Genomic DNA, 20,349 nt, shown 5'->3' with positions numbered 1-20,349 from the left:
AAACACACAATGCATCCCTGAAACACATGTATGTATCCATTACAGACATAAACACACAATGTATCCCTTACAAACACTGCATGTATCCCTTACACACACAAACACACAATGCATCCCTCACACATACTGCATGTATCCCTTACACACATATACACTAAACATACACTGCATGTGTCGCGGAATCAGTGTTCGTTATTTAAATTTCCCAGCAAACTATTAAAAGAAAACAAGCAAACAAAAAAAATATATATAAAAAAAGGTTTGATGTCCCCTAAATTGTTACACCTGGAGATTGTTAGTTTAACTTTTAAATAATGTTCATTATAGGAGACATAGTGAGCTCGAAAAATATATAAAATGGGTAGTTTTACAAGACAAACTCATGGCGACGTAAACCGTAAGACGTAACCATGGAGACGTAAAACTTTGTCCATCATATCTTAATCCTGACTCTATGTATGGACTCTTCTATGGCTGGTAGATATTTAGGATTTGTGTAATCAAAATATAATTAATCAATTCAGTACAGCAAAAGGTGAATTTAGTTCATTAGCTAAAAGGTGATTAAAAGGACACTCAGGTGTTCTACAGAAGCTGTAATTAATTGAAGGACACCTAATATTGATCTTAGAAGGTTACATAGTGTAGTTTGTAAGGCATTCTGATCAAGTAAAACTACAAAAATGGCTACTAGATGTTTGAATTTGGGATACTAGCAACAGCAATTATTGGCCTCACACACACAAACAAACAAACAAACAATCAAACAACAGATTCAAATTCAGAACTGGACTTGTGGGTTTCCTGCATCAGAGGGACTATAATGTGTTAGCTGTTCTGCTTCTGGTGTTTTTGTTAACAATTGGCAGTGGCACTGGTATAGTGATTCCTAATAACACAAAATGGCAAAAAAGGTGAAAATTGAATTGAAACAATCACAAAAATCAAATTAAACACAGCTGGATCAGCTTATCTCTCAAGTTTGATTGTAAAATTAAATTACAAGGAACATGTTTACTTCACAATTCACATGTAGACACCAATAGTATGTTGACATGATGTGCTGCAGAGTTTATTGTTATCTTGGTCGAATGCATAGCCAGTGTTGTAGCTAGCATTGGCAATGTGTTTGGCTCTCTTGGCTAGTACCAACTGCAGACAGACATGGTAGTTGATATGCTGTGAGTGTTTTTGAGTCTTTTTTTTTCATTTTAACAACACTGACCCTTTCTAAATGAACTTTTATTTCCAATATATCTATTTTTATAGAACATTTGTTGATACAATGGAACAAACACAATTTTAACATATGACAGTGTACCATGGTACATCGGTCTACAATAAAGAACTCACATCAGAAAATGACAGGTATAGGATAAATATACATTCAGGAAGTGTAACTTTTAAAAACATTTTTCATTTTCATTCACACCTGTAGCACCTAAACTGTATATTTACAGGAACTTCTAGCACCAGAGTAGGCAGTAAAATGCGCCTGGTGGGACCCAGTAAGTCTTCAAACCATTCCTAAACGATTTGACTACGTACTCTTGGCAGGCACATGGGCACTCAGGGGCACTATAATTTGCACTGTAGTGGTTATGGTTCTTGGATTGTTCCTTTAAACTGAGATGTTTGTCTGAAATGCTGCAAAGCTAGCAAGCAAACTGTATAAATCGAAGTTTGGAAATAACAGTTTTCTAGCGAGCCTTTCTATACATGTTCAGGATAAATCTATACCATATTGAGTTTGCACAGTGGGATGCTTTTATTATTGCTTATCTTCTGTGTAGAAATTACTTCAGTCACTTCAGTTCTGATGTGTTTTCAGCCCATCAACGATCTCCGACAATGGTAGAGACTTTTCTACATATTTTTGATTGCATTCAAAAAGTAGACATTTTGACGAGGACACATTAATTGTCCCATTTAGCCACTTTAATGTGACTTTGTTTGTTTTGTTCCCAGCTTTCAATCCTTGGCTCACTTAAAAAGAATTTACTGAAGGTTTTGCCTGTTTTTTACACTGTCCATTCACACCTCAATTCTGTGAAGCATTTTTGCTTCTACTGAAAGGAAGCACTCTTTTTATATCTGCCGCCGCACCAGGCTTAGCGATTTAAACATGTCTAATACTGTGTATATATATGATCAAACTGTTTAAATATACATCAATACCTTTTTAAATCCATTTTTATGGCACGAAGAATAAACTTTTTTTTTTTGCATGATAACTTGGACACACGGTTTTGAGCAGGCAGACTCCTGTTGGTAGTGTCTGACTGATATGCTGTCTTTTTCAATTTTTTATTTTTTTGAAAATCTTTATTTCGAGATTTGTTTTTTAACATGACATAGACTAACAAAAAGAAATAAACCAGTATAGCGGATATATCTCCCCCACCCCCCATCCAGGGTAGTACACTTTCCAGGAATAAATCTCAAAAATTATCATTGGGATTCTATCGTACCCACAAAAGTTTAACTGCTGCGCAAACGTTCCCCCACCGAAAGACACTAATTGCAAAAATAAATAATGGTAGAGATCTAAAGATTAAGGTTGAAAGATGAAGCGAGAGATAGGTAGAAGAAGAAGAAGAGACAGAGGGTAGAGAATGTTGGATTACAGAACTCTGAGACCGTTCTTTCCCACTTTTATGATAGTTTTCAATGTCCCAAGAAGGATAATCATTGCCTGTTGATAAATCTGTGTAATGTTCTGCTTGGTAACTCTCCTCTGACTTGTGTTAGAATATCACTGGCCTTCGTTGTTGATTTACTGGGTCATTATGTATGCTGTAGTTTTACCTTCCCCGGCAAAACATTATTTTCACATATCAAATATACTAAACCAGGTCAGTTTCACATTTATTGTATGTTAGCACAGTTAATTCCATCACGTTTGCTTTAGGAAGAATTAAAATTGTGAATTTGTATCTAAAATTAAGTGATGCAATTTAACACTTTTCTTATAAGTATATTATGTCAGATACGTTTGCTGGGTACTAGACACATTGTATATCTCTTAGAATCACTTAAAATCATGGCTTGACTATCTTTCTGTAATGAGTGATGTGATTGAAATAAAGGCTAAAAAAAGTTACGCTACCGTAGTTGAAGATGTGATGATATAACTGTGGGATAGGCAACACAGCAGAATGATGAACTTCGTCTCTGGGAAAAAAATGGACAACTTAAAGGGACACTGCAGGCCTTGTAAATGCTTCATCTCATTGAGGTGGGTTTAGTAGTCCCTTGGTGCTGTTCTTCCTTTCATCATTAAAACATTTTTAATACTAATCAATAGTCCCCAGCAGCCCATCCCCTCTGTGCTGCTCAGTCTGTAGAGGAAGTATTAGTCTGAGCAGAAATTGGTGACTGTGTCTGAGGGTGTCAGCTTACCACTTTCAGCCTATCACAGCTCCCATTGATGGTATGGATGGATATGCCTAGAATGACGTGGGTAACTTCTGCCTTTGTTCAGACAATGTTTGAAAACTGATAGTCTCTATGGTCTTCCTCGATGGGGTTGAAGCAGGGAAGATCATAAAGACAATGCCTGTTATGGCTGAAGGATCCTATCATATACGAAAGGTAGCGATGAGTAGGGATGAGTTTTTCTCATATTTACATCACTTCATTAAATAAAATCCATTTCCCGTCAATGCTTAATGAAACAATTATGATGTTAAAAATGTTTTTGAGGTAACAGTTGTCTTTTTACCCTAAAGACCACTAACTTAAACTACCCATAAATGTAACTGATGGGGTACACCAGTATACTCTGCATTATTACAAACCTGCATTCAGCGGTATACAACAATGAACACTATGTTGGGATGGCGCTCAACATTATAAATGGCAATAATAATAATAATAATAATAAAAATACTTATAAATGGCAAAAATAATAATAATAATAATCATAAATGGCAATATAATGCTGCAGTGTTCTTTTTAATGTGGCAACCTTATTGCATCATAGAAATGCATGTAACCTTTTAAATTCCACATTTAAATGACTATATTTTAAAAGTGAATCACCTTTCCATATAATTTTTCATCATTATAAACACCGTCAGCATCACTGGAACCTCTTAAATCCTTTCTCATCTCTCTGTCACTGAAAGCATTATTTGTAGAGTAAACCTTTAAAATTCTATATAAAAGGTTCATATTATATTTCGGGAATTAACCCAAAATATTTTAATCAGTCACTAAGAAAATATTAATATTTGGCATTCAAATATCATACTCACTACCTGTAGGTCTATCTATATTTCTGATTAATTTTCCTGGGTGACTCTTGTGTATGACTCATAAATTGACAGCCAGATGCAATCAGCTTCCTTAGATTCCCAGCAAATTAATATTTTATGACTTCGGGGTGCTGCAGTGACCCATTGTACACATTTCCCTCTAGAGCTACTGAATGAAGAGGAGTAAAAGCAGGCGGTTAATGTCACTCCAGAGGAGGGAGTCTCTGATCACTTAGTCAGAAAGACCTTGAACTTTTGTCATTTTTGCACAGCCATTATTTTTCACAAATGATTTCAAAGGGAACACATCTTATACAGAGTGACAGTGTAAATGTAATTTTCACACCTCTACCTAACTTCAAAACTGTTACTTGTTTCCTGATTGCCACTGCAAAATGGTATACCTACAATGGCACCTTCAAGGAAAATGTGTTACAAATTGCTGCAAACATAGCACCAAATGAGAATGAGTGGCCCAGTGACTCGGTCATGGTGACCCAAGAGCATTGTGCATCTTAAACTTATAAATACATTTTAACATGAATGCACTCAGACCAGAATTATTTCTTTAAATATTTTTACATGGTGCTTTTTTCCCAAAGGTACTGAAATATCTTAATTCATCAGCTTGGATTGAGCCATACTTACTGTCGTTTAATAGATGCTAAAACTTGTAAAGTAGATGAGAAACACACTGAGAACAGACAAAAGTTCCATTACTCATGAGGTCTCGAAAGAATGTGTATGAGTTAATATACCACCTAAAATGTCTTCAGACCAAGTTGTATGGGCCATTATAATGACAAATCAGCCTTTCAAGGTCAACGAATTTAGTTTTATTGAGCTTCTGATTGGTGGATTTCAAGCCAACCAATCAGAGTGCTGTGACAGGTAAATGTAGAGACTTACCTGTTTGAGTTCGGGTTCAAGTTCGGGGTCATGTTCAAACCCGAATCTGGACTTTTTTCCGAAGTTCGGCCGAACCCGCCGTACCCGAACATCCAGGTGTCCGCTCAACTCTACTAATAAACATAAATTAAAGAACAAAAATGTCAAATTAAGCAGGAGCATCAGGCATCAGCAAATATTTCCTATGCCCGCTGCTATTAGAGGAGGTCCACACATCAAGAATGAGGGTCACAAGACTTGTATAAGTCTCTTATATTTCTGGGTAATATGATAACTGCACTATTTGAAACTTAATTGTATGAAACTATTACAATTTGAGTGGGTGAAATATTAGTTCAAGGTACAGAGGTTTTTGAGTCATATTGGGTTCATTGTCCAGATAGTATCTATAGAAAAGAAAAATGTAGGTATATGCCAGTGCACAACAGCAAGAGCAGAAAGGCACTTTTCTAATGAGAATATTTTTTCCAAAGATTTATTTAAAAAAATGTGCAGGGTGCTACAAATGTGAACAAATTCACAAAGTGCTGATAATGTGATTCGTAGGGATGTGCATGGGCCAAAAAATGTGGTTTGGTTTCGAAAAACCCTAATCCTAACCCTACCCTTAAATCTACCCCTTCCTCTATCATTCACATAATTTTCCCTCGCTCTCTCTTGTTTTGCCTCTTTTTACGAAGGACTTCGGAACTTCGGCAATTTGGGACTTTAGCAATTCGGTTCGGCACTTTGGAAATTCAGCACTTTGGCACGTCGGACATTCGGAAGCATCCGAATGTCCGAATTGCCTGAAATTCATCCGAATTTACGTTCGGCCCAAAACGAATTGCACATGTCTAGTTATTCGTGCACCTGCCTTTAATTGTATGTTAACAGTGACTGAACACAAGTGTATTACAAAGGCAATCTACCTGTGATACATTGAAAATGTTAAGATACATACACAAGATAAATAATATATGTGCTATAGAAGCAGGTGCATAATACAATTTCAACCTCGGCAATTCATTTTCAATGCCGTGTGTGATCAATATTCTTTAAAATTGATACTGATGTCAAATCCTGGTGTTACATCAGTGTAATCAGCCATCCTTTAAGATAACATTGTAGTACATCATCAATCTAAGCTTATCATGCTCGGCAATGTAAGGTCCTCATTACTAGATGCTAGATGAGATCCGTATCGATCATTACATTTCATATATTGAAAGTAGAAGTACTTTCCTAAATTAGAGTTACAATATCAATGCTTTATATAAAGGACAAATGCAAATCATGTTCTATGTTCCTGCTTAAGCTTGCGGAGTTTACTTTTCAGAATGTCCCTTTCCTTCCTGGTAACTTTTATATAAATTGTTTCATGCAAAACTCAATCTTGCCTTGAAGAACAAATTTGTGTTCATTATTGGCTCCAACATTCTTACTCCCTAATTACTGGCTTTCTTCCATGCATCTTGTTTTATTCCACAACACATTTGCATTTACTTATTTATTAATATCTGCCACTTCTCCTCGCAGGCTGCTGTAAGCAACAACTAATCAGACTTGTACAGAGAGGGCAAGCTTAGATGTGCTAATGCCACCAATCAGCTTTTTACTTCATTTTCTATTTTTATATTATTATTCTGACTGATCATGATTCATTATCATTGTTCTACGACTGGCACTGGGCATTTTCCTATTAAAAAAGTAAAACGGTTAGAGACACATTGTAGACATTGCTCGTGTCATCTCCATGTTGTATTGGGGAGGAACAAAATGACATGATTAATCAGCCACTCGGTTGGAATGACAAGACAACCTTGGGATTCCATGAACAGATGTTTGCTTTGCTTCTTGCAAAGCAATGAATTTCTTTGCATAAAGGCACTGATTAAGGGATTTCTTGTTAACACACACATCTTACATCTCATTCTTTGTTTCAGAGCAAGAAACACGCAAACAAAGTTCGACTTTACTATATGTTACACCCTGAGGATGGAGGACCTCCTTCGAAGAAACTTCGGATAGATGACCCTGTAAGTGTAAAAAATTGTCTGCAAAAGGAAGGAAAGCATAATGTTTTATTGATATAAACTTGAGCGAATTAAAATATATTTTTATTTTGACTATTTGCTGTACACTGTCATTGAAAGTGCCACATCATTAATCCATGATAGTTTGAGTATGTTTAAGTCAAATGATGGTGTTGAGAATATATCTACCTCTGTGGGTGCTTATTGGAGGTACATTTTTAACAGTTAAGCTACAACGTGAAATTCAAGTAAAATATGCTGGATGATAATCTGATAAACTGTTGATTTATAGACACTGGGTAGTTGCTTGCTGCTACCTGTGACATACTTAGAAAAGGTGAAATAGACTATGTTTAGTGTAAAACAATGTCAAACAATTTGAACTTTATTGGTAAAAGAAAGATTGTGCTGTTAGATTATAATAGAATCAGTACATTTGATTCATATAAAGCTGGTTTTTAGTTATATTTAGCTGTTGTGTTGAACCACGAAGATTGGGATCACAAAGAGTATTGTGATTTGCTTGCTCAATAGTGATGTCCCGAACGGTTCGCTGGCGAATAGTTCCTGGCGAACATAGCATGTTCGCGTTCGCCACGGATGGCGAACATATGCGATGTTCGGTACGCCCCCTATTCGACATCATTGAGTAAACTTTGACCCTGTACCTCACAGTAATGCAGACACATTCCAGCCAATCAGCAGCAGACCCTCCCTCCCAGACCCCCCCACCTCCTGGACAGCATCCATTTTAGATTCATTCGGAAGCTGCATTCTTTTTTTTTTTATAATTTTTTTTTTTTTAGACAGAAGTGTGTTATATTTGAGCATGCTAGGCTGAACGTGCGTATATCATGGCTAGTTGCACTGAGAGTATATAGCAGTACATTGTTGTGAAAGATGGCTGTCATGTTTAGGGTGTAGCTTGCACGTTATCAACTGTGTATTTATATCAGCAGCTCCACCACTAGTTATAAATCAAGTGTGAGTCGCCCCATGAGATGAGACTAGTGAATAACATAATACATGAACGGTTAAGGTAAAGGCATGTAAGGAACTACGACAATAAACTCTTTAGGAGGTGAAATAATGACATGTTTAAACGCTTGCTACTTTACGATTAGTTAATGTGCAGAGAGCAGTTAATGTGATCAAAGGCATGGTGTGGAGGATCGGCTATAGTGGGAAATGCTTGGCAGGCTGCTGTTTACTGCTTGTGCTCATCCGATCCCTTCTGGGTGCCAGGTGCAGACCCGGGGAGTCCCTGATACCTGGAACAACAAATGCAAGTCTCTGGCTGAGTGCCGGGTTCGCGGCTTGAGGTGGTGGAAGCTTGTTTTGTCGGGTGGTCGGATCTGTCCCGGTGGTGCTTCACGTCCGGTGCGGCATTGTGGTGGCTTAAGGTGGAGGTGAGTGCTTGACGTGGGGCAGGCTCTGCATTTCTGTTTGTGCCTCCAGTCCCGTCTTCGACGCCTTTTGCGTTGGTGGATTTTAATGGGGACTGCTTCGCTTAGCTGTGGTGGAGCTTGTTGGGGCTGTGGTGGAGCTTGTTGGGGCTTCCTGCTTGTTATTTGCTTCCAAAATTGATTAAAGAGTCTGTCCAGCTTAGACTCAATATCCTGCCATGCTTTGCTGGTACCAGGAGGACAGGCGGCTGCCGCCATATTGGGAGAGTCGCAGATGAGTATGTCAGCTTGGGCGGCTGTGCTCTGTGCGTCCATTAGCTGCAGACAGCCTCTCAGGGGTGGACCGGGATAACCCCCACCGGTCTGAGGGGGGGTAACGGAGCTCCTGGCGGGAAGTAGCTGCTTCTGGGCATCCCAGGAACGGGAGATCCTCCGCCTCTCCCGCCCGGTGAGCACACTTGCCACACGGAGGTAAGTAAGACTCTGTCGAGTTGCTGACCGCTATTAAGCATGTCGGGTCGGTCAGGTAGGAGCAACATTGCTGGGTCATCCCCTTCTGGGGTGAAATTCGCTTGTTGATAGCTGCTTAAAGTGAGATATTGAGGGAGCTCACATGAAGTGCGTCTTTCCTCCATGACAGCTAGGCCCCGCCCCCCGGAAGCTGCATTCTTAGTGAGAGGAGGGACAGTGTAGCTGCTGATTTAATAGGGAAATCGATAGCTAGGCTAGTGTATTCAGTGTCCACTATAGTCCTGAAGGACTCATCTGATCTCTGCTGTAAGGACAGCACCCCAAAAAGCCCTTTTTAGGGCTAGAACATCAGTCTGCTTTTTTTTTCCCCTGTGTAATATAATTGCAGTTGCCTGCCTGCCAGTGTGTGTGTCAGGCTCACATCGTATACTGTGCCCACTTGCCCAGTGCCACCACTCATATCTGGTGTCACAATAGCATGCAACTTTTTTGACTGTAATATAATAGCAGTCAGTTTCCTTCACACGTGTGCGTTTCAGGGCCTTCCAGGGCACAGTGTCACACCAGTGCAACCCATATCTGGTGTAACAGTAGTGTACATTAAAAAAAAAAAAACTAGAAATTTGACTGTGAAATAATTGCAGTCAGTTTCCTTCACACGTGTGCGTTTCAGGGCCTGCCAGGGCACAGTGTAACACCAGTGCAACTCATAACTGGTGTAACAGTAGTGTACATTTAAAAAAAAATACAGGGGGCTTGTTGTCACCTTTCGGGGACCCTTGGTGTTGTACGTGGCTGGGTGGAGGAAGAGACCTTCAATGACATCAGTGAGGACAAGGAACGGGACATGGCTAGCTTGGTATCCAACCTTGTGCAAATGGGGAGTTTGCGGTTGCGCAAATGGACTGTTTGCGGTTGTTTGTGGTGCGTTAAACAGGGAGTTTGGTCTGTCACTGTGAAGTGGGCGTAACCCTTACACTACCTGATCGATACAACATCATACCTGATGTTTTAAAGCACGTTATTCCAAACAATTTAGGAATGTTAGGTGATTTATGCCCTTTATGGATTAAAACCAGACTCTGCATCAACTATGTAATTTTCCATGGGAGTTTTGCCATGGATCCCCCTCCGGCATGCCACAGTCCAGGTGTTAGTCCCCTTGAAACAACTTTTCCATCACTATTGTGGCCAGAAAGAGTCCCTGTGGGTTTTAAATTTCGCCTGCCTATTGAAGTCTATGGCGGTTTGCCCGGTTCGCCCGTTCGCGAACATTTGCGGAAGTTCGCGTTCGCCGTTCGCGAACAGAAAATGTTATGTTCGCGACATCACTATTGCTCAATACTACCTGTGCCTGAATAAAATAAATAGCAATTTAAGCATAGCAATTTAAGCATATAATTGGTTGTGCCAAGACCAGTGGGCCTTTGAAAGTGGATTTTGCAGTATGATTTGATAGGCAGAGTGCCAGCCGTGAAACATTTCTTAATCCTTTTGTACACTTATAGGCCGTCTTGCGCTCACAAAAAATAATTTTAAAAATAGAGTTTTTGCGGACTTCATGAGTTCCTCAAAGGCTGATGTTTATCTTAGATACTTGGTAATCCCTAAATCATTGACTGGTAGAGGGCGTGAGGGTTGGTTTGAGAAACTTCTGGTCTAGAATAAACACGAATATTGTGCATGGAATGATTCCCAGCACTCAGGGATATGAGGGGTAGAGGGGTTCTATACAGTCAAACAGCCACAGATATTTTGCAAACATTCGTATTTAAAAGATGGACACAACCATTAAGAGCTCTGGAGATGTGGCTGACAATTGATCATTGAAAGATGGAAATTCTCTGGTTTAGGTTAAATGCCTAGGAACACACTTTGTGGTATGTGGTATTGTTAAGACCTGTTTTCTCTTTTGTCGACAACAAATATTGCTAAAAAAAAAAAAGAACAAAAGGAAAAGAGAACAAAAGTGAAATGTGCACATGATACACGCACCTTCCCCCAACACAAATAACTTGAGGCGACCCTTTACAGAGTAAGGCGGCACAGCTGAAATCATCAACAGAAAATAAAGGATGATAAAGTGAAAGCGACAGTAATAAAATGCTAATTTACTTAGGACTTGGGAAACATGCAAGCTGTGTAAATTAGCTGTACACATTCCGCCTAATGTGTTTATATTGCTGTATACTCGACAAATGAAATGCAATAAGTGAAACTGCACATGCAAATGGAGGCTATTATGCCTTAACTTATTGCTGATGATATTGCTTAATTTAATATTACAGTTGTGCAGCATTATTTTTTTTTCCTTTTTATTATTACAATTATATTTTCTGGGGTGTATGTGAGAACAAGAAAAAAAATATAACTTTATTGTTGCTGGTTATATTAAAAAGAAAATACAACATTTAAATCCGATATATTTTGGATTCTGTGTAGCACACATGCCTTGCACACATTTACAAAAGGCCTCCAAGCGTTCTTTTCTTGACTGAAAACATACCAAGCAGTGGTTTCTAGGTTATGATTCTGGCTGCGCCACATTTAAAGAACTCTTTATTTGCACTGGAATTACCTCCAAGTGAAGTTTTCCTCTGGCCACTATAAAAATGTGAGTGATATTGCATAACGCATCTGTCTTTTGTCAAGCTAGCGGGGCCGGTGCCTCCATAAGGCGGCACAGGCAGCCGCCTTAGGGCGTCAGAGGAGGAGGGTGCAAAAATCAGAATCCCCTGAGATTTTCACATTACCTCACTCTCCCTGCAGCCTGCAGCCAGTGGAGTCGGCTGGCCTCTTCTGATGATGTCAGGAGGAGGGGGCGTGACTTTCACTGCTCTTCTCCCACTGATTGCTTCTCCTTATCCTGCCTCCTGGCTCCTGGCTCCTGCCCATCCCTCCCTGGCCTAAGGTAAAACTCAGAGAGGGGGGGAATATACTTTAGTTTTTTTTTTTTAGTTTTTTTATCCCCCTTCCTCAGCCCCTGTCCCCCTTCCTCAGCCCTCTTCCTCACCCCTCTTCCTCAGCCCTGTCCCCCATACTCAGCCCCATGCTCCCCCACCACAGCCCCATAACATCCCCACTACAGCTCCCCAATTGCAACCCATATCACCCACACCACAGCCTCTTTCCCAAATTGTACAACCTACTTCAGCCCCATATCCCCCACTACATTTCCTAACCCCCAAATTACAGCTCATACCCTCCACTACAGCCCCTGTCGCCCCATTACAACCACTAGTCCCCTACTACATGCCCTAACTTTTCTACTACATGCTATTCCTGTGATTAGGCTCTCAGATACTGCTCTGTATGCCTGTATCTGTATGACTATAGGCCTGTTTATGTATGTTTATGTATGTCTTTGTATGCCTGTGTCTGTATGACAGTGTCTGAATGTCTCTGTGTGTGTCTGTATGTCTGTGTTTGTATAACATTGTACCTGTATGTGTAGATTGTATTACTGTGTGCCTGCTTGTTTGGTTGTGTGCCTGCATATCTCTGTGAACGAGTGTCTGCATGGTTGTGTGTTGCTATATATCTATCCATATCACATGGAAAAGGACACAACATGCGCTGAGGGGAGAGATCCACAGAAAGGGGCTGGGGGGGGAGAAAGACACAGAAAAAGAATGGGGGGAGACACACAAAAGGGCTGGGAAAGAAAAAGATACACAAGGGGGGTTATAAGAGACACAAGAGGGTGTAAAACATACTAAAGGGGGGATAAATACACTAAAGAGGGTAAGAACATCTAAAGGGGGGGTTACAAGACACACAGGTAAAGACGCATTTTTTTTTTTAAAAGGGGTGAGAGGGGGGCAGCAAAATGCATCTTTGCATGTGTAGCCAAAAATCCTTGCACCGGCCCAGCCAGCTAGACAATAATAATTAACGATCATCGCTACCCTAGGACTTGAACAGCTTCATTCCCCTACCAGCCTAAAAGGGTTAATTACTAAACTAAGAATTCAAGGTGAAATCAAAGTGGATCTCAAGTTTAAGGTCAAAATAGTCAACCTGGAAAATTCCTTTAGGTCCATTATGTTTTGAATTCTCTTACTCTGGCCTTAAATTTTAAATTCACTTTGAATTCTCACTTGAGTGAATAAACCGGACAGTGACCTTGATTTAATAAGCTATCCCGACGATTCAATATGGTTAGTAAAACCTCCCAAATTATTTACCTATAGAAGTCAATATTAAAGAATATGGAAACTGTTGTAGAAAGATAATTTGGAAAGTGTATCTAACAGTATGGAATCAGTTGGAAAGTGTATCTAACAGTATGGAATCAGTTGGAAAGTGTATCTAACAGTATGGAATCAGTTGGAAAGTGTATCTAACAGTATTGAATCATTTGGAAAGCCTATTAAATCAAGGGTAATGCCTGATAGATGTAAGCAGTTGCATAATAACATTTAAATTACAGCAACAATTATGCCCATTTCCTGCTTTCATTAGCTGTATTGTCCATATCTATACCTCATCGATTACGATGTTCATTTTCATCATTCGGTGAATACCATGTCCCTTTGCTTCTTTGGCCATTTTTCCTCCTTAGAATCAAGAATCTTACTCTTCCCGCCTAACCTAGGTCTTGCTCATAATCTATCCTTTGAAGGTTAAGGATATGTTAATAGCTGCTGAGCAGCCGTTAACAATGTTGTTGCAATAATTATTCAAGTGATTTAATATTTATTAACAACACTTTTCATAGTATTGGTAAAGGACCCTATACATTATGTTAACCACTGTAGCTTAAGTGACCACAATCACTCGGAAGAAAACTTATCAACACATTAAGTGAACAATTTATTTGCAAATCAAGTCATAGGAAGCAGTTTTCAGCCAATATGTTTATTACAATTATCAAATGATTTTGCTTGTGAGAAGAACACAACAAATAGCTCCCTTGATTTAAGAATATGTGCAATCAATGTCGTTAAACCTAAACAAATGATCCTGCGTCTATTTAACTCTGGATCTTGAACTACTATTCTTGAGATCACGTGAATGACCACGACAGTTGTATTTTTGCCTGGTATCAATGACTTCTAACTTCAGCATCGTTACCAGCAGGAGATGATTGTGACATTTTTGGAGACACTGCTTTCATTCCCACCTAAGGATAGGACAATTAAAATTCCACTGTCACGTACCTTAAAACAGTTTTGAACTTCGCTGACATTCCTGAAAAGCCAAACATTCAAGGCATAAACATTTCTTTTTACCATTACCCTCTGCAATGTTTTTCTCCTTTAATATTCTTCTAAAGGTTTGAGAAGCTTCATATAAACGATCATAAATGAACCACTGTTCCTCAGAACATGATATGTGTAGGCATCACAGTTGTTAAGCCACACCCAATAACATTAATTTGGCATTCAGTGAACTGGAAAGTGAAAGAACACTAAAGCATTAGGAATGCAAACATGTAATCCTAACACTATAGTCTTTCCCAACCTACTTTAGTGTCTGCTCCTCACCCCCATAAGTGTTGAAACGGTTTTACTTACCGTTATTCCCTAACCATGCTGGTCTTGCCATGGGAGCTCCACCTCCCAATACTGATGATCTCAGCCAATGTAATGCTTTTCCATAGGGAAGTATTGGGAGGCTAATATCATGCGTGGCAAATTTCCGCACTGCACCAAACAAATTATTACTTGGAGCAGCATTTGATTGAGAACCTAGTCTGATTCTTTTCTCACATGGCAAGTGCTTCTAGTGGCTAAACCCTACAATGAATACATTTCAGTTTCTACAAAACTGCAATGATTAAAATTACAGGGTTAAAGCTAAAGTGACAGTGCACCTACACCATGTCATTGAGAAGAGGTGGTCTGGGTTCTTTAACCCCTTAAGGACCAAACTTCTGGAATGTCATGTGTCCTTAAGGGGTTAAGGGGCCATTAATATTTATTACAATACAAACAAAGATAAACTCATGTAATATCTTAATAAAGAGAAAGTATAAAAGTATAGGACCACATGCAAGTTTCAGGATAATGTAAGACCTCAACATTCAAACATAGATCTATAGCACCTTTCTATAAGATAGCACAGAAAAACAGGACAAAAGCATATTCCTGTCACAGTGCCTATAGTGAGATAAAATACACCTACAAACTGACAAAGGATAGTCTAGAACATGCTGATATCTAGCAGTTGGGTAGGTCAACAAAATGAAATATATAAGATATTCAGGGTTACTGGGAATCAGAGTGGTCAAAATAAATCTAGCAGATTCTCAAGAATCTAAAGAACACACTCTTGTGCATACAAAATGTACAGTTTGAGCATCATAGGTAGGACTAAACACTTGTCTGTTGGTACCATAATGGAGATGCCAAAATGTGAGAGTTTATGTAGCACTGATGATTCTCATTCCTCTAAACGAAAAGTATCGTCAATCTAGTATGGCGCCAGAATAACCCATAATATAACATCGGACAGTACAAGCAAAGGTGGATGGGTCAGGTAACCTGACATCAACGTGGCCTCAAGATGAAACGGAAAAATGACCCACACTACCGGATATACTACCATACTACCTCATAACATATAACAAGAAATGTAACAGTTTCCCTTTAATATAGATAATCTCTGCACATCACAGCGTTCCGTTATAGCAAACCTTCCCCATACATTTGTCAAATGAAACAGAAAAATCTATTAACTTTTGATTCTAAAGTTTGTATTGTGTTTGCTTTTTGTGTTGATGATGCATTAGTATTCTGTACAATATCACTATATGGAACATAATGACTTTCCCCTATAGTTGGATTGTAATTATCCCCCGAGGATATGCCATCAATCAATAACTCTGTCCCCTAGGTCAGGGGAAATAGCACATGCCTCAAATGATTGCTAGTGGGTCTTGTTTTACATTAGCTTTGCTCTGGGTCATTACAATCAGCTCTGATATAAAGTGTTCTGCGAGGAGTAAGTTTGATGTTAATGTCAAAGGCAAAATGAGAAGTTATGCATAGTCGAATTCCCAAATACTCCAGGGTGTCTGCTTTTAAATGAGAGAATACATAATAAGAAAATCTATATTAATGATGATACACACTTCCCTCGTCCCTTATTATCTTGTTATTTTCCCTTCTGGGTATGGTATTTTAAGTGCTTATTTGCTCAATGCCTTACTTCCATTTATATAAGTGATAATGAGGGCTTGATAGCACAGTTTGTAAAGCTTGGAATTCATAATGAAGAATCTTTTTCTGGTCATGGCCAATAAATATCACAGGAAACAGTTATTGTAATTTAATTGAGTGTAAATGAGTTTGAAATTTGGAAGAATTATGTCTATGAAATATTTATTGATTATTGATTTTTCCATTATGAGCTCGGAAGTTTTTGTTTTATTTGACAATGGGTAACTTATGTGGCTGATTATTTCCAGTATTTCAAATTTTTCTATGCAAGGTTACATTGTCATTAAATATAGAATACAGGATTGCAATACATAGTTTATAATAGATGTGGGATAGGATAGCTTGGTTCTAGATCTCTGTTAATTAGGACAAAATTAAGGGTTTTCTATGTAAGGGCATACATTATAAATACATTTATACTGAACAAAAGCAGTGCAAGTATTCAAAATCAAATTCCAAAGACTTCACAGAATACTGCAAATAGGAAGGAGTTTTATTCAGGATCCAGAGAACAAAATGATATGCAACCTTTTGGTGTCAAACCTTAATTATGTTTTATTTAATCATACATGGTTCTCCTGATCCTGAATAAAAACTCTGATAATTAGATTTTGAATACATCGAAGGGGCCAATAGAGTCTGGTAGCAGACTCTATTGGGTTCTCTGAGGGCAACACTACCTTTGGAATTAAAAAAAATACAAGTGTTTGGACTGATAGCACTGATTTGAGTACACTCTATCCATCCAAACAGCTTCAGCTTAATGAAGCAATTTTGGTGTACAGATCATCTACCCACAGTCTCACCGCTCATTTCTCTGCCATTTAGGAGTTTAATTACTTTGTTTTACCTGCCCCTGACACACCTACACGGGGTGCGAATCACACAGCCTCCCTGCACACTTCCTGAAAAAGAGGTCTAATTTTTAAACTTCTGCTATTGCACAGACTTTTAAATTTAGAAATGAATACATCCTGCTCTCTGGTTTTTAGCTAGAGCCTGCAGCAGTCTACTATGTGTGATTAAAGTTTAATTAATTGAGCACGAGATAAGAACATCTAAAGTAAACACACTATGCTGATCTGATTGGAAATAAAACTTTTTTCATGAAAGTAGTAAATAATTGGTGTGATACAGTGCAGCATTGCACTGCTAAGTGAGGTTAAGTGGTGGCAACATGCACTAGCTCTGTAATCTAAGTAAGGTTTTTTTTTTTTTTTAAATGATTAAAGTTAAAATGCCATTGCAATTACAAAAAGTATTTTGGTTTTCATTACTAAGTCCTACTCTTGTTGCACTTTCATTTTTTGTTCTACAGATTGTTACTTTAGGAACACACACACAAACAAAAAATCAATACAGTTCTTAGCAACCAGCAAACATTTTGGTAATTGAGCAGCTCAGTCCATGGTTCAGCTTTCATCTATTGTGGATTACGTTCTATCATCTCAACATCTCAGGAAACAGTACACAAAATGCGGTGGGAAAACATTCTCAAAGCATGTTACATAGAAAAAAAAATAACAATCATAGGGTACCACTGCATACATCCAAATAACGCCCTGTATAATTGTGCCTTTTAAATGGGATACTCTTCACCCATAAAGCACTTATGCAAGAAAGGTCCCTTTTTCAGTAGGTCATAAGCAGCCAGTCCACACAAATTTTGCCCCCCTGAATCCCTCCTAAGATTACTCTGTACAACCTTATAGAGCAAAAGTATTTGAAGAGTAGTAAAAAAATAAATAAAATTACATTGTTTTTATTTTATTAATGAGCATAATTCCTAGATTTTACTAGTAACATGACGTAAAGTCATGATTTTATTAAAGACACGGAGGCGAGTATTATGCATATCTCTTTCTTTATTTCCTCAGCAGCAAAGATAGAGGAATATAAATATTATCAAAATGAAAGAAAAAACTGTACAGGCATAACGAGTAGCCAATCACATAACAGAGGAAGTAGCTATATAAGTCCTGTGTCTCCCACAATCCCCCTCTTTCTTGCGCAACCGAAGACCAGGTAAGATAAACGATGTCCCACTTGATCCAAACAGGAAACGGGAAACAAAACGAGAACTTCAAGCTAAAAAAGATAGAAAAATATGGTAATTTCCAAACTCAAACTGTAGACTTACCAAACATAAACGTGAGGGATCTACATGAAACATGATTCTGAAATAGAATATATACATGATTAGAAATCAATATAAAACTGTCAAATCATCTAAGCATGATAAAAACTACACAGTACAAAAAACATGAACTCAATACAGACCCAATTGCCCACGTACTTGTATTGCATCGAAGCATCTCCAATCCCAAATCCACACCGGGAGGGTGGGAGGGAATAATACTCGCCTCCGTGTCTTTAATAAAATCATGACTTTACGTCATGTTACTAGTAAAATCTAGGAATTTTATTAAAGACACGGAGGCTCCTATTATGCAAGTTTAAAGCTGTGCTATCACCTGAGATGCGACGTGTTCAATTGGTCTGAAATAGAAGTCTCTGAAGGTCGACTCTCGGGACCAGTCCGCTGCGCGCATGATGTCCTCTAGGCGGCAACCAACTGTGGATGCCTTCGAGGCCATAGCACCCCTTACAGAATGAGGCGTAAAGACAGATGTGTCTATACCCGCTAGGGATAAAAGCCAACGAATCCAACGCGCCAGCGTCGGAGTCGATACTGGGCGATGAGGAGCCTTAAACGAAATGAATAGGGGATGGCGTTCAGATGAGCGCACCGCACGTGTAGCCTCTAGATAGGCCTTCAAACAATCCACCGGGCAGAGCGCCGGACACAACGGGAATCTAGGATATACGAAGGATTTGGACGCCGACTTAGTTCTCCTAGATATGGTGAAAGTAACGCCATCCGGCGTAAACACAAAGGCACCCCAGTCAAGAGCCCTAACATCGGAGACTCTCTTACAAGAGACCAGGCAAAACAGCATAACCATCTTGGAGGATAGTTGTTTAAGAGTCAAGTCCTGGTTAGGGTACCAATCCGACAGAAAACGCAACACAATGTTGACGTCCCAAAATGTCGAAAACCGCGACCTAGGCGGACGGACGAAGCGAATACCCTTGAGAAGACGGCATACAAAAGGATGTTTGCCGATGGGTACACCTTCCAAACCACCATGACCGGCCGATATGGCCGATCGAAAAACATTGATAGTCCTGTACGCCTTGCCTGAGTCGAACAGGGCTGTAAGAAACCCCAGTATCAAATGGAGAGGGGCAGATATGGGATCCACTGCCCGTTCCATGCACCAATCAGACCAAGACTTCCATGCAGCTCGGTAAGCTGATCGTGTGCCCGGAGCCCAGGCGTTATCGAGGAGCAAGAGAGTCGACTGTGGAACGTCAGGGACAAGCCAGCGTCCCCTGAAAGGAACCATGCTACCAGGGGCAACTGGTGCTGGAGCACCAATTCGTGCGAGTTCCCATCCGGATCCAGAAGGAGGTCCTGGAAGTTCGGCAACAGACGAGGGAAGTCTATGGACAACTCCATCAGACGAGGGAACCACGGCCGTGATCTCCACAGAGGGGTGATCAGGGTCAGACAACAGTCGTGACGAACCAGCTTCGAGATCGTACGAGCGATCATGTTGAATGGGGGAAAGGCATACAGGTGGCCTGGAGGCCATTCTTGAAGAAAGGCATCCGTCGCCACTGCCGCCGGGTCCGGTCTCCAACTGAAGAACCTCGGTAACTGAGTGTTCAGTCGAGATGCGAACAGGTCCATCTCGAACCGACCCCACAGCCTGTTTAAGCTTTGGAAGACCGAGGCGTGCAAATGCCAGTCTCCCGAGTCTCTCAAATGTCTGGAGTTCCAATCCGCACCTGAATTGTCCAGACCCGGAATGTGTTCCGCCGTCACCGAGACGTTGTTTAGGAGGCAGAACTGCCAAAAGTCCTTCGCCAGCAGAGCCAACATTTTGGACTTGGTTCCGCCCAAGTGATTTATGTATCGGACTGCCGATACGTTGTCCAATTTGAGGAGAACACAACAGTTCGCCTTTCCAGGGGTAAGGCTGCGAATCGCAAAGGCCCCCGCCAGGAGTTCCAGGCAGTTGATGTGTAACGACTTCTCTGCGTCGGACCATCTGCC

General features: G+C 39.7%; 1 protein-coding gene across 1 annotated transcript in view; it reads left to right on the top strand.

Annotated features, from left to right (window-relative positions):
* Positions 1 to 20,349, top strand: part of ZMAT4 (zinc finger matrin-type 4) — a 361,795-nt gene that overhangs the window by 69,373 nt on the left and 272,073 nt on the right. The window contains exon 3 of the mRNA XM_063434627.1: positions 7,094 to 7,186. Within this exon, the coding sequence (XP_063290697.1) occupies positions 7,094 to 7,186 (93 nt within the window). The remainder of the gene's footprint in view (positions 1 to 7,093; positions 7,187 to 20,349) is intronic.

Source organism: Pelobates fuscus, chromosome 10 (assembly GCF_036172605.1).
Source record: "Pelobates fuscus isolate aPelFus1 chromosome 10, aPelFus1.pri, whole genome shotgun sequence".
Taxonomy (NCBI): Eukaryota; Metazoa; Chordata; class Amphibia; order Anura; family Pelobatidae; genus Pelobates; species Pelobates fuscus.
This window is presented reverse-complemented; position numbering and strand designations above follow the sequence as displayed.